This window comes from Astyanax mexicanus, chromosome 19, assembly GCF_023375975.1.
Source record: "Astyanax mexicanus isolate ESR-SI-001 chromosome 19, AstMex3_surface, whole genome shotgun sequence".
NCBI lineage: Eukaryota > Metazoa > Chordata > Actinopteri > Characiformes > Acestrorhamphidae > Astyanax > Astyanax mexicanus.
This window is the reverse complement of record NC_064426.1, coordinates 17,333,947-17,348,117: the sequence shown is the minus strand read 5'-3', so window position 1 is coordinate 17,348,117 and position 14,171 is coordinate 17,333,947. Positions and strand designations below refer to the sequence as shown.

The following is a 14,171-nucleotide window of genomic DNA, read 5'->3' as shown; positions in this document are numbered from 1 at the left end:
AACTTAGTGTTTCTGACCATGGGGTGATTATTATTACACACCTGGACCCAGAATTTGGCATCAGGAGTTAAATGATACACCTTCATATCTTTTTATGTCCTTAATACTGAGGACAATTGTGGCATGTTCAGCAATTAATAACATTAATTTATTTTAATATTTCTCATATTGTCTCTGTACTTAGCTGAGATTAATTTTAAGCTTTCCACTCTGTCAATGTAAAACATCATAATAATAAAAATAATTGTATCTATGAAACATCAGTCAAATGCCATTTTTTCTGTCATTGTCTTTCCTGTTGTGCAGCTTGCCATGGACACACTCATAACAGGAAGTAAAACTATTAATAAATAGATTCTGGAAAGTGTAATTTCTCTGTAGTGTGAAGTCTTATATTACAATTGTCAAAATAGTTTTTTCTTTATTTTTATGGAACACCTAAAGTGGTTTTCAACCAATCCTGATCCTGCCCTCACATTTTACACAAGTGCTCTCACTGTTTTCAGCAGGTGTCAATTAATAAAGTACAAATGTTACTTAGTGGTTCGGTCATGTATACGTTACTTATGTAATTATTTTTTAGCTGACTTTTTACTTCTAGTCCTTACATTTTCTCACAATTATCTCATCATTTCTAAAACTTACATTTTAGAAATAGCATTGATACTCCTGTTTCATTTCAGCTTGTTTATTATTCTGGTGTTATATATCTTGGGTATTTTCTTTCTTTTCTTTTTTTTTTTTTTTAAGTTAAAGCCAAGCTTTTCCTGGCGGGGGTGCTGAATTCAGCACAACATTTGTTTAAAAAAAAAAAACCCTATCCAGATAAATCTTACATTATAATCATTATGGCTTTTAATAAAATGTGATTTGGGGAGGGGGGTAGTGCACTATAGGACCTTGTGGAGTGGCCTAAGCTTGTTTACTTAATTGCATTTTTCCCCCTTACTTTACTTTTACTTTTATACTTTAAGTAGTTTTTAAACCAGAACTTTTACATGTTTTTGTGTTGATAAACCACAGTATTTATATTTCTTCCCGAGTAACGAATGTGAATACTTTTGATACCTTTGCTTTCAGCACACCAGATCCAAATAATTAGCTCATTAATAAGTATACCTGTCAAGTTTTAAATTTAAAAATAAGGGATATTTTCCTCTGTCCGCATAAAGTCGTCCCACCAGCCCAACGAAGGTTCAGTATCCCTTACATTTTAAGACACATGTGAAGAATCTGAAATGTTGTGGACATTCCTACATATTTCATTCTTTTAATACAGCCAAATAAAAAATCCTTTTCTAGATATTAAAAAAAGTTAAGATTTCATGTCTTTTTTGCCATAAATGCACTCTTTTATATTATATATCTATTTATTTATTTAATAGATTTAAAATTGAACAAAGGGTGCACAAATTCTGCAAAATGACTGTAGGTGACCTAAAATAGTATTATGAGCTTTTACTAAAAGGACATGGACCAGATATATTCCATCTGTAAAAATTAGTCCTAAGTGGCCTACACAATTAATAATTTTTAATTAATACTTCTTTATTTTGATCACTCCACCCCTGATTAGTTCAGTTAATTTCGGTCCTCTCCACATTTCTGGTTAAACTCAAGCTGTAATTTTTTTTATTTTAAAAGGTTTAATCTGTTTGTTTTATTTCGGAGACGAGTATTTTTAAGCAGCTATCAGAAAAATCTCATCACAGTTTCCATGATTAGCCTACCGTTACCTTTCTTTTAGAAAAATCGCTGAATATCCAGATATGTTTTAACATCAGCTGCTCCGACTAGCTGCCTGAACTCACAGCGACGGGGGGCTTCACCCCACTGACTCACCTTTGCAAGCTGATTGGCTGTTTCTCCTGAAAGGCGGGACTTTCTCCTTGAACCGGCTCCTCGATCGGTTAAGAGACACAGAGCGGTCAGTGCCCTGTCTCCTCAATAATATATATTTTTTATTTTAATATAATACGGGAAATTTACGGGAAAATACTAATACGGGAGGACGGCGGGAAAGAGGAGTAAAATACGGTAGTTTCCCGGCCAAAACGGGAGACTTGACAGGTATGCTAATAAGTGTGTGAAGTGTTTAAGAACAGGATTTTGAACCTGTGAACAGTCAATCTTTAAAGTTAATGTGTTAGAAGCAGGAAAAACTGGGCAAACATATGAATCTGAGCTACTCTGGTGAAAATGGCTATGGCTGAAGTTTCTGGAATGCAGTGGTTAGAACATAACTCCATAGTATCACCACGACTAATCGGGACTTTTAACATCATAATTAATCTAGTGTGAGAGGGGAAGTCATAAAGGGCAGTGTGCCTCCAGCGCCAGTGCTAAACATACTTTCCTCTATAGGAACTTTTAAATATAACGTTTTTTTGTGCAGTTTAAACATTTTTCATTTACATTGTTTAGTCAATGTGTTAAATTAACTTAAGAAGTTGTGTATTTATAGAGGATGGATCAGAAAATTGTAAATTCATAACGTTGTTAGCTTATGAACAAACTAACGCTAAACTAGCTTAGCATTTCTTTTTTATATAAATTATTAAATTTCACAAAACATCACAAAAGGGAGTCCAAGATAATAAAAAAACATACAACCAAAAAGGTTTTACCAGCTAAAAAAAACGTTTGTACTGACAACACATCTCATTCATCATCCAGCAAAAAGAGGATCATCAGATCCAAAGTAAAGTTGACATTAGAGACATTACAGTTAAAACAAAAAAAAAACAACTTTACATTTTATATTTACCCTGCAATTCCTTTTATTCGAAAATATTATTGGTTAGCTAGAGCTTTCCAAAAATAGTCTTAATAAAAACATTAAAAAATAAATAAATGTTCTAGTTTTTTTCTTGCTGTTTGGAGCAAAATGTACAAATCTGTTCTATTTCTGTAAATTTATCAAGATTATAAATATATGGGTAGCTATTATGCAGGATTTTCAAATGTATTTCTCTGATTTTATTATAAATACAAAACTTTTCTCTAAGAGATTTCTGTATCGCTTTACATGAGAGTTCACGTGCTTCAATGACGCTACTGACGCAACGACGCACGGAGGCGCGCGCGTTCACGTTGCGTATAAAATGTTTGAGGCCGCCTCTGTACGGTCTCTTTCTCAATCGGGGACAACATGGTGAGTTTGGTTTTCTGACAGTAGCTGAGGTATATCGCAACCATCCTTGCGTTTATATACAATTTACTGTCTGCATTCAAATGTTTTGTCTTTAATCAGTATTTTATTAATCCTATTTGAGGGTAAAGTCTGTTGGTTTGTCTTATTTTGTGTTTGTTAGATGGCCCGATTGGCAGCTACTGGCTAGGCGGTAATGCTAGGTTTTGCTAGTTCTTGTTTTTATCGGCTTTTTGAATGTTTGAAGTTACGGTCGGTGTTTGTCAGATATATAGTTTGCTTATTTGTTCTGCAGTAGTTAAGTTACCTGTTCGTTACAGCTTTAGTTTTATACAATATTTGAGTTTTGCGGCCTAGTTTCTGTAGGCTTTAGTTAGCCGGTTAGCTAACCTACATGCTGCTGCTGGAGCTCAGAGTTCAGTTACGCAGAGTCGTCGTTATGACCACTTTTATAGGATATTTAGTGTAGTTCAAAAGTTTTTTTTCGCAGGTAAAGAAATTAGGAAGCTGTTAAGTTAACCTATAAGCATTAATAAGCGAGTCAGAAGCTCCGTTTGACTCACCTTCGCTTTTTTAGCCTCAAATCACGGCCTTAGGCTGGTCACTCCACTAGAGGCATTTTGTCGTTCTGTATAGGTTAGCATTGACGCACACGTATGTTATACAAAAGTTTCATTTATGTTTGCTTACTTTGCTCAGATGTGTAAAGAACTGAACTGTATAATATAACCATGGTTAAGGACGTTACTGCGAAAAGTACTATGTAATACTACAGCCAAGCCTGCAGTTGGTGTACGAGAGTCGAGTACAGACCTAGTTTCACTAGGTGTAAAATGGATCCATATGCATAATGGCGCTTAACACTTAAAAAAACAAGCACAGAGGTGCACTGTCCTCATTATGTTGCATCGAGGCAAGTTTCACATTATTTAAAACCTGTGTAACATTAAAGTAATGTTTTATATATTTTTTTGAATAACTTGTTGGTATTGACATCTGGCATTGGTATCTCCTTAACCTCTAGGTAGAACATTTTTAGACCAAACTATCCCCCCCTGTTTAAATTTTGGCTTATCTTGACAGTTTATTAAACCAAAAAAATTGAAGGGCTTCTGTAACTACTTGGTCATAACTGGTTCCTCCATAGACTTATCACAGTTTAACAGGTTAAATAAAACAAACTAAAAATGAATTGGTTAAAATCTATTGATTTTGTGCCCTCAAACCTGTTTTTTCCAAAAGTGTATCATACAAATTAGTTTATTCAGTGCTGGTAACATGATAAATTTGTTTTATTTAGCTGTATTTCCTTTGTTACACAGTGTTTAACGGTCTGTTGACTCTTGTTGAGCTCTCAGCTTTAGAATGAAGCTGAAGGGCTTTACCATATAAGTAGTCTTAATTTAAATTAAGATGGCTGAAATTTAAATTGTATGGCTATGAAACTTCCAAGTGTTTATTGATGAAAAACATGGATCCAGCGTCAGGCATGGCGCCCGAAACGCATGAGGAAATACCCCATGCTGCCTTCCTTCTGAAAACACTAAAGGAATACCTTTACTTGAATTTGTTTTGTTTTTTTGCAATTTGTGGAATAGATGTTAGTCCAGTATAATGCAGATGTATAATTTAAGTGTCTTCTCCTCTTTCAGTCTCACCGTAAGTTTTCGGCTCCACGCCACGGGTCTCTGGGCTTTCTGCCCCGCAAGAGGAGCAGTCGCCATCGTGGTAAGGTAAAGAGCTTCCCCAAGGATGACCCCAGCAAGCCCGTTCACCTCACAGCCTTCCTCGGCTACAAGGCTGGAATGACTCACATCGTCCGTGAAGTGGACAGACCTGGCTCAAGTGAGTTTAAACCTTTTCAGCCATTGTGTTGATGTGTTTTGTCTGCGTCTGCCAGTGATGAGACCCTCGACGGGCGGACATATGTGGGCCCAAGCCCTTGCTGAATGTCGAGTACTGAGCGCAGTCATACTAATGCAGTGGTGTAGAGCCAGACCTGACTGGGGTTAAAAAAAGAATATGTATAAATAAATAAAGGGTCAGACTAAGTTTGTATTTTTTTTTTAAATATTTTTTTTAAGTGTATAATGGGCATGTAAGCCTGTAGTGCCACAAACAATTGCTAAATGTTTTAGTTTTTGCATGTTTAACTCGTTTAAGGTTGCAGCCTGGCTCTGCTCTAGATGAAAATTCCAGCCTTCTGTAGCTGGTGTTAAATATATATATATATATATATATATATATATATATATATATATATATATATATATATATATATATATATATATATATATATAAAATATATATTTATTATTTTTTTTTTTTTTTTGTTGACAGAGGTCAACAAAAAGGAGGTGGTTGAGGCAGTCACAATCGTCGAGACTCCTCCCATGATTGTGGTTGGCCTTGTGGGCTACGTCGAGACACCTCGTGGTCTGCGCTCCTTCAAGACCATCTTCGCTGAGCATCTCAGTGATGAGTGCAGGCGTCGCTTCTACAGAAACTGGTAAGCGTTGTTAGTGATTGCAGTATATGCCTCTTTCTATTTTTAGCAGCAAAATGTGTTGTAAAACATTTACATTAGCAAAGTGATCTTGTTCAAACTGTTGGAGCTGAATGTTGCTGCCCAGTGTGAACATTCCCATGTTTCTCCTGAGCCAGTTCTAACATGTCGGTGTGGTGCAGCTCCGCTCAGGTGCCTTGTGCCCTGATGAGCTCCGGGCTCCTCTGGCCGGTGGAAAGGGCTCCTTAGAAACCGAGCCATGAGCCGAAAGAAACCAAGAGCTGTTGATGCCCTCCTTGCTGTGTTGAGGATGGGTTAGCTGCTCTGCCCAGCCTCCTTCCTCTGGCCCTGATGGGCTATGAAGGAGCTGTGAGCAAACCTGTGTGCTTCTCTCCTCTGCTCGTGCTCTGCGGCACCTGTACAGGTCTAAGTCCAAGAAGAAGGCTTTCACCAAGTATTGCAAGAAGTGGCAGGATGATGAGGGCAAGAAGCAGCTGGAGAAGGACTTTGCTTCCATGAAAAAGTACTGCAAGGTCATCCGTGTCCTTGCTCACACACAGGTGAGTTGTTATATTTGGTGAAGAAATGGATAACTGACTGGTACTGTTGGTGGAAGGTTGTTGCATGTTTGAAAGTAGCACAATGCAGAAAGGCTTCAGTGCAGTTTATACCTTGTTACTGTTTAAAATGATTTACCTGGGTTTTCTGTAGGTATAATTTTAAATGCTTTGGTTCAACCACCTTAACAGTACCTTCTCCATGCAGCGGTGTATGACTAGTCACTAAGTTCTACTTTCCTTCGTAGATGCGACTGCTGCCCCTGAGGCAAAAGAGGTCCCACTTGATGGAGATTCAGCTGAATGGAGGCACCATCTCCGACAAGATTGACTGGGCCAGAGAGAAGCTTGAGCAGGCTGTTCCCATCAACACTGTGTTCGGCCAGGATGAGATGATTGACGTCATTGGAGTAACCAAGGGTCATGGCTACAAGGGTAAGTGTGACTAGTCTAAAGTGGGCTTTGATTAGACTAGAATAATGTGCTTGTGTGCAACCACATGAGCCTTTTCTCTTGTATGGGTTCGAAACTTCCGAGTGTAAAGTGATGAAAAACATGGATCCAGCGTCAGGCATGGCGCCCGAAATGCATGAGGAAATACCCCATGCTGCCTTCCTTCTGAAAACACTAAAGGAATACTTTTCACTTAAGTTACACTCTTGTTCTGTAGATCTCACTTTATTTTGTATTCTCCAGGTGTGACGAGCCGTTGGCACACAAAGAAGCTGCCCCGCAAGACCCATCGTGGTCTACGTAAGGTGGCCTGTATTGGTGCCTGGCATCCAGCTCGTGTGGCCTTCTCTGTTGCCCGTGCTGGTCAGAAGGGCTACCACCACCGTACTGAGATTAACAAGAAGGTAAAGAATTAGTCATTTGTTTAATGCACATTCTTTAAAAATGATGTTACTACTATTTTTTGTGAAGGTTATGCACCACTGACTAATTTCTCTTCTTTTAGATCTACAAGGTTGGCCAGGGTTACCACACCAAGGATGGCAAGCTGATCAAGAACAATGCCTCCACTACCTACGATATTTCCAACAAAAGCATCAACCCAATGGTGAGCCTTCAGGAAACAATCCATTTAACATGTGTAACAATATTAGGATTACAGTCCTTAGTTCACACACTTAACCTAAATGTGCTCCTGTCTTTTCTTATAGGGTGGATTTGTCCACTATGGTGAGGTGACCAATGACTTCCTGATGCTGAAAGGCTGCGTGATTGGAACCAAGAAGAGGGTGCTGACTCTGCGTAAGTCTCTGCTGACGCAGACCACCCGTAAGGCCCAGGAGAAGATCGACCTCAAGTTCGTCGACACCACTTCCAAGTTTGGCCATGGGCGCTTCCAGACTATGGATGAGAAGAAGGCCTTCATGGTGAGTAGAGTGACTGCTTCCGGGTAGGAAGGGATCCTGCTTAGTCATCCTTCTGTATGCTCAGTGTTCTCATGCATCCTGCAGCTGAGCCACTGAGCCTGAGGTTGACTTTGACCAATGCCACTAACATACGTCTTGCTGTACGTTTAGTTATTTGTGAAGCTTGTAGAAAGGCTTACTTTTTGTTTGCACCCTATTATAGTGGCTAAATTTAGGCTCATATAGTCTTAAGGTGTGCAACGTTATTTTTAGCTTTCTTGTTCACTACCATGAGCAAGTCTATGTCTAAAATGGTGCACTGTTCGTGACCCGTTTTGGAGTTCAGTCCGAAACATGGGTTCCATTCCAGTGCAAGATGAATGTTCAGTGAGGCAGGGGAGTGGAGCTCTTATGTGCATAACTCCCTGTTCACTCTCTGGCGACAAATTACCCGTAAACATGTCTTGTAAAGACATCTGTGGGGGTACTTCTCTTGACGCTCCTTTTTCTGTCTTTTCCAGGGACCACTCAAGAAGGACCGCCTTGCCAAGGAGGAAACTGCTTGAGCTTTCATCAGCCCTGCTCTGCCTGTGGATTCATAAGTGGTCATGCAGCACTGCAGAATTATTTAATAAAAAGCCCAAAAAAACATGCTTGGCTCAACTATTCTTTTTTGCTGTTTTCATACTGAAATTTTATGGGGAGAGGGTCCTGTACTGTGGCTTCATCCTTTTTTTTGCTCCCCCAAATTTTGCAGTTGAACCTAAAATGAAAGCCAATGCTAAATTGTTCTTGGTCGTTCTGAAGCATTTCTGTTGAACTTATTATGGAGTTGAAAAACCTAAAACTGCTGCAAGTTTTAGTTTGGAGGAAAATTAATTTGGAGATTCAAATATGTGCCTGGTTATCTGATTATTTTTTTACATGCTTTAAAATGTATAGAATTAAATATTTGAAACATTCTAGTTTTAAATGGTTTAAGATTTTCTCCCTTTGTTTGGCTCTGCCCCATTTGAAAGAGCCCTTTGTTTACACATGGGTCTGGGGGGGGCAATATAACTTACCCTCTTGCAGGAATATATGACTTCCTGCATATTTAAGCATTTTGTAGTTTCCTAATTTACTAAACGAGAAATTTGTCTAGTTTGGTGCTTGCTATTTTTCAAGAAGGAAGAGAAGACCATGACTAGAATATTGGTACGAAATAAAATGCAAAACTTAACATATATAGTATTCTGTAATTTACATGTTATGCACCTCTTATAGCAATGAGGTAGTGGGTGATTGGTTATTCAACTTTTGCTTTTACTGGTGTAACTTAAAACCTCTGGACAGTAAAGAGAGATTACAGGGCATTTGCTTGTAGTGTTTGCATTCAAAGCTAAAAGCATTAAGGTCAGGGTGTGGATGATAACCACCCAAACTTATTTCAGAAGTGTTAGATGGTGCACCACCATTCCAGAGAAAATGTTCTGTTTACACTGTCTCGAGGAAGTAATGTACATTTTGGTAGCTTAAAGGATTTATTTTGGTGTCCACACACATTTCCACATACTGCGGGGGTTCTGTTTACACCTGTGTAAAATGTGGATAAAATGTTTGCTATTTAGAGGTGTAATCCAATTTTTCACTAATGTGTCTAAAAAAAATTGGATTAGGTTGCTATATATTTTCATGATCAATATTGCAGCACTAACAGAAGTACTGTTTGAATTGAAGTGCCTGCATCGAAAGTGTGCTGTAAAATTAAGCATCACCATGAAAGTTCTTAGAGCCTAAAGTTTAAGCACTCTAAATGTTCATATTAAATCATCAGATTATAAGTATTATGATTGTATAGGCAGGAGTTCATTACTGTAGTCTGGTCATGGTGGAGATCTTTTTCACCAAATTAGTTTTCAGCTAAGCTTTATTTTATATTTGATTTTTTAGCAAAATAGATGGATGTAATTGGCCAAGCATTACATCTCTCATTTAGGATTTTGTTAATATCTTTAATCATTTCTTAATACAGTCACAGCAGACAAAGACTATAGCGGAGGTCTCTCTTTTAAACGCTGCTTGATTTTCCACTCTAACTGCTGCAATCAAAATCTGGACACAAAATCAGATTTGGGCCGAAAAGCATAGCTTTTCAGTCTATTGTAGCATGAGCTCACTTTCAATTTCAGTTCTGCCCAATAGGAGTCCTCCTAACACAGCAAAACATCTCAGGCCCTCAAAGATGTGAACATCATCCTAGAACAGTAAAGCTTAACTAAGCAAAGGCCTGAACTCACTGTCATTATGATACAACCAAAACCACCAATTTGAACAGGCTACAGGCAACCGTAGCCTGACGTGAGGTGATAACAAGGACCCAAGCTCAAAAAAGGACACCGTCCCTTTTAAGGGAACAATAGAGGATAGAATAGGCTTCATTTGAACATTTATACATCAAACCGTTGTAATATTTAAAAGACATTAAAACAACCAAACTGTGAGGACTGGTAGGCATCTGATACAAAACACATCAAAAGTGGAAAAGTCTGTTGGACTGTTTAAGGTTTATGAGAACAGTTTGTCTATTGGTTTGGACATGCCTTAAATGACCTTTAGGTTTGCACTGGAACTATGAAGCAGGAAATGGAAACATGATAAAACAACTTGCTTGAAAAGGGAACCGTGTATGTGAAAATGTAATATCTTCAAGTTCTCAAATGCAATTTTTGGATTATTATTTATTTTTTTCGTGTTCATTTATATAAAAAGTCAAATTTCGACCAGGAAAAAGAAGCATTATTTTTTGCTTAAACTACAAAACATTGTAGTGGTTTCAAAACCAATAGCCTATTAAAAGTTGATCATTTGTAATAAACAGCACAATATATGTTCATACTACAAATAATAAAAAATATATGCTATATATTTGCTATATTTATGCAAAAAGGAGTTGCATATGCTCAATACTGATGCTCCTAAAGGCTTACAATGCTTGCAATAGGGACATGCAAAGATATCACTATTTTTACATTATTAACAAGCTCAAAGTACCTCCACTTTTTATTCGATGAGTTGACTGATGGACTTTAAAAGCATAGGTGAAAAAAGAGGAACAGATTGTTAAATTAATTCTGTGTAAATGTATGAATTTCAGCTGTTGCTTAAATAGCTATTATATTTGTGCATTTTTACGGAATTCATTTAGCTATCTGTTCCCCTTTAGTGATGGCATAGTTACTTCGAAAAAGTATTTTGATTACTGATTAATAATTAGCCCTTTAAAAATAATAACAAAAAAAACTTAGATACTGATTAATAATTAGCCTTTAAAAATAATAAAAAAAACTAAGATACTTTATGGATTACTTGATTTTAAAAGTTACTTTTAAATTCATTCCATCTTAATATAGCAGTTTTGCCAAAACTCACTTTACTGGAAGCTTCGATCCACTTCCGCACTGTTGTGTTTAAGGTATAAGACATGCATATAATTAGAGTAGCGTGCTGGCTGTATCAGTATGTGTGTGAGACGGAGAGAGAGGGAGGCTTGCTGTGTGTGTGTGTGTGTGTGTGTGTGTGTGTGTGTGTGGAGAAGAAGAAGGGAGTCTCGCTGTGTGTGTGAGAAAGGTGGGGAGAGCGTGGGTCTGTGTGTGTGTGAGGTGGAGAGAGAGGGGGGCTCCCTGTGTGAGTGTTGCTTGTTAGCTTGTTAGCTTGTTAGCTTGCTAGCCTATTGTTATCACTTGGTTGCGGCCAACAGTTCCGGTTTCTCGTCCATCCTTTCAACACTTCCAACTGGATGCTACAACATTATTTTAGTAAGGAAAATTGCAAAAAAGTAGCGCACAGTGACTTGGATAAGGAACTTTAATCTGATTACTGGATTAGAAATAGTAACAAGATACTGAAAAAATTAGAGATTAGAGATTAGAGTACCATGTTACTGATATCAATGGTTCCCCTATCCTACCTATTTGTTTGTACATTTTTACTTGACTTATTGTAATTTAATTTAAAGATGGTGGCACTCAGACAACTACCTCAGGGTTCTGTGTGTATAAACAGTGTTTTTTTATTATTTGTGCACTTTCAAACTTTCTCAGTGCCTCATTTTAAATGTCAGGCCTCTCAGTAACAATGAAGTGTGGAGCTACTTTGAGCTTATTAATAGTGTAAAAATAGTGATTTCTTAGCATGGGCAACACTATGCCCCAATCACTAGCATTGTAAGCATGTTGGGAGCATTGGCTAAAAGCTCTGTATTTTGGAATGGTGGGCTGTTAAACAAAAGTTTGTACTCGTTATTTTGCTTCACTTCACCCCAAATCCATTTCACACTGCAGTTTTCATTTAAGCTTTACCTCATCTAAATATGAAGATGAAATTAGTGTACATAATATTATACAGGACTGAACAAGCAGCAACTGTCTTAATTCCCTTGAGAAAACACAGTGTTGTGGTTGTGATGTCAATGGTGTTAAAGGTTATTTTCTTAAAGGGGCAGTTATCCAAAGATCACAGGATGGACAGGAAATTCTTGGACATGTTTAAATAGCATTATATATTTTATTAAAAATAGCTAAATGAATCATTAAAATGTTTAAATTTATTAAAGCAATCTTTAAAATCTTAAGAAATAAAAGGCAGACTGAAAAAAAATAAACAATTGTATGTGTGGTAACTGTAAAGGCTGCCACTGAATCAATGCAAAATTCTGTGTATTTTAAAGAACTTAGAAATATTGCATAAATCATAAAAGAGAAAAAGGATTTATGGTCACCTGAAAATATAATAGTAGTTCGTAAACTCCATATCCTAGCGGTATAAAAACATATTCAGCAATCTGTTATAGACTTGCTAATGTGGTTTCTGTTAAAAAAATGAAACTTTCTGGAGGCTGAAAGTCAGAGGTGCGGATGCTAGCTGATAGCGTATTGTGAGGAAGAGTGGAATTAGCTAAACGCTGGGTCAATGGTGGCCTTGTGGATACCCTGAGTCAGCTTTAGCCCTGGCCTTCAGGTGCTGGGTCGATAATGAATGCTGTACGCATGCTAATTAGCATTGTACTTTCACAAGGTTCCCTCAGAGGACAGAGAGTTGATTCTGAAGAAGCTTCAGAGGCCCTGACGAAATCTTTCAACTCGTCCGCCCTTGGGAAAGTCCTAACAGGCTGTTTGGATAAGCATTTCTCTTTATGAATAACAGCGCTGTTCATTATCTAAGCTCTTAATCCTGCCCTTACTTTAAAGGTCTGCTTGTATTTCGAATTAAAACTTTCAAGATGTTAAGGAATAATGCTATCATTAGCATTACCATTAGTTGTGGAACTGAAATGTTAAGTCAATCTGAAATAAAGCACCCTACAGATTTCTTGTGTTTTTGCTTTTCACTAATATTTTTTTCTGATTATCAAAAATACCTTAATATCAGACAAAAAAACACCTACGTAAATATAAAAACACTTTTCAAATGATCATTTTATTTGTTAAAAAAAAAAAAAAATAGTGTTTGCCCCCTAAAACAAATAACTTGGTTATGCCACCATTGGCACCAACAACTACAATCAAGCTTTACCAATAACTGGCACTGAGTCTTTCAGTCTTTCTTCTTTACAGAATTGTTTTAATTCAGACACATTAGAGGGTTATCAAGCATGAACCACAATTTAAAGATCATGCCACAGCATCTCAATCAGATTTTGATTAGGCCTCTCCAAAACCTTCATGTAGTTTTATTAATTCAGAGGTGTACTTTGGATCATTGTCCTGCTGCAGAACCCAAGTACACCTGAGCTTGAGGTCATAAACAGATGGCCAGATATTCTCTCTCAGGATTTTCTGATATAGAGCAGAATTCCTGGTTCCAGATATTACAGCACTTTGTCCAGACTCTGAAGCAGCAAAGCAACCCTAGTCCATCAAACTACCACCACCATGTTTTAAATTCAGTATGATGTTTATTTTCTGATATTATGTGTCAGTTTTACGCCCAGTGTAACAGGAGACATATCTTCAAAAAACATTCCACATTTGTCACGTCAGTCCAAAGAATATTTACCCTAAAGTCCTGGGGATCTTCAAGATGTTTTTTTTTGGCAAATGTAAGATGGGCTGTTGTGTTCTTATTAGTCAGCAGAGTTTTTGCCTGGGAACTCACCCATAGATACCATTTTCAGACAGTTTCTTTCATTTTATTGGATCATTAACACATTGACCTTAACTGAGACAAGTGAGACCTGCAGTTCTTTAAATGTTGTTCTGGGTTCTTTTGTGACCTCCTGGATGAGTTGTTCATGCCCTTTTGGAGTAATTTTAGTCGGGCAGTCACTCCTGGGAAGGTTCACCAGTGTTCCATGTTTTCTCCATTGGTGAATAATAGCTCTCACTGTAGTTTGCTGGAGTCGCAAAGCTTTAGAAATGACTTTGTAACCTTTTCCAGACCAAAATATGTCAATGACTTTGTTTTCTCTTTTTTAAGATTTCTTCCCTGATGGCACAGGCATATTCCAAGATGACAATGACAGGATTCATGGGGCTGGAATTGTGAAAGAGTGATTCAAGGAGCATGAGATCATCATTTTCACACATGGATTGTTCACCACAGAGTCCAGACCTTAATCT

The 14,171-nt window shown here is 37.5% G+C and overlaps 1 protein-coding gene and 3 non-coding genes across 5 annotated transcripts; all 4 read left to right on the top strand.

Annotated features, from left to right (window-relative positions):
- Positions 1–3,009: 3,009 nt before the first annotated feature.
- On the top strand, positions 3,010–8,223 carry rpl3 (ribosomal protein L3). 2 transcript variants are annotated; one of them, XM_049467860.1, is made up of 9 exons: positions 3,010–3,183; positions 4,804–4,996; positions 5,492–5,660; positions 6,082–6,217; positions 6,463–6,649; positions 6,911–7,071; positions 7,173–7,274; positions 7,378–7,593; positions 8,094–8,223. In XM_049467860.1, the coding sequence occupies exons 1-9, from the start codon at positions 3,049–3,051 to the stop codon at positions 8,136–8,138; spliced, it is 1,344 nt and encodes a 447-aa protein (XP_049323817.1). In that variant the 5' UTR covers positions 3,010–3,048; the 3' UTR covers positions 8,139–8,223. The 2 variants fall into 2 exon arrangements, with proteins under 2 accessions (XP_049323817.1, XP_007242797.2); XM_007242735.4 differs by having other exon boundaries at positions 3,064–3,154.
- LOC125784541 (small nucleolar RNA U83B) lies at positions 4,603–4,696 on the top strand. The gene has a single exon (XR_007427323.1). It is a non-coding gene; the product is annotated as a small nucleolar RNA U83B (small nucleolar RNA).
- Positions 6,750–6,843, top strand: LOC125784542 (small nucleolar RNA U83B). The gene has a single exon (XR_007427324.1). It is a non-coding gene; the product is annotated as a small nucleolar RNA U83B (small nucleolar RNA).
- Positions 7,887–8,020, top strand: LOC125784536 (small nucleolar RNA SNORA54). The gene has a single exon (XR_007427318.1). It is a non-coding gene; the product is annotated as a small nucleolar RNA SNORA54 (small nucleolar RNA).
- Positions 8,224–14,171: the final 5,948 nt, after the last annotated feature.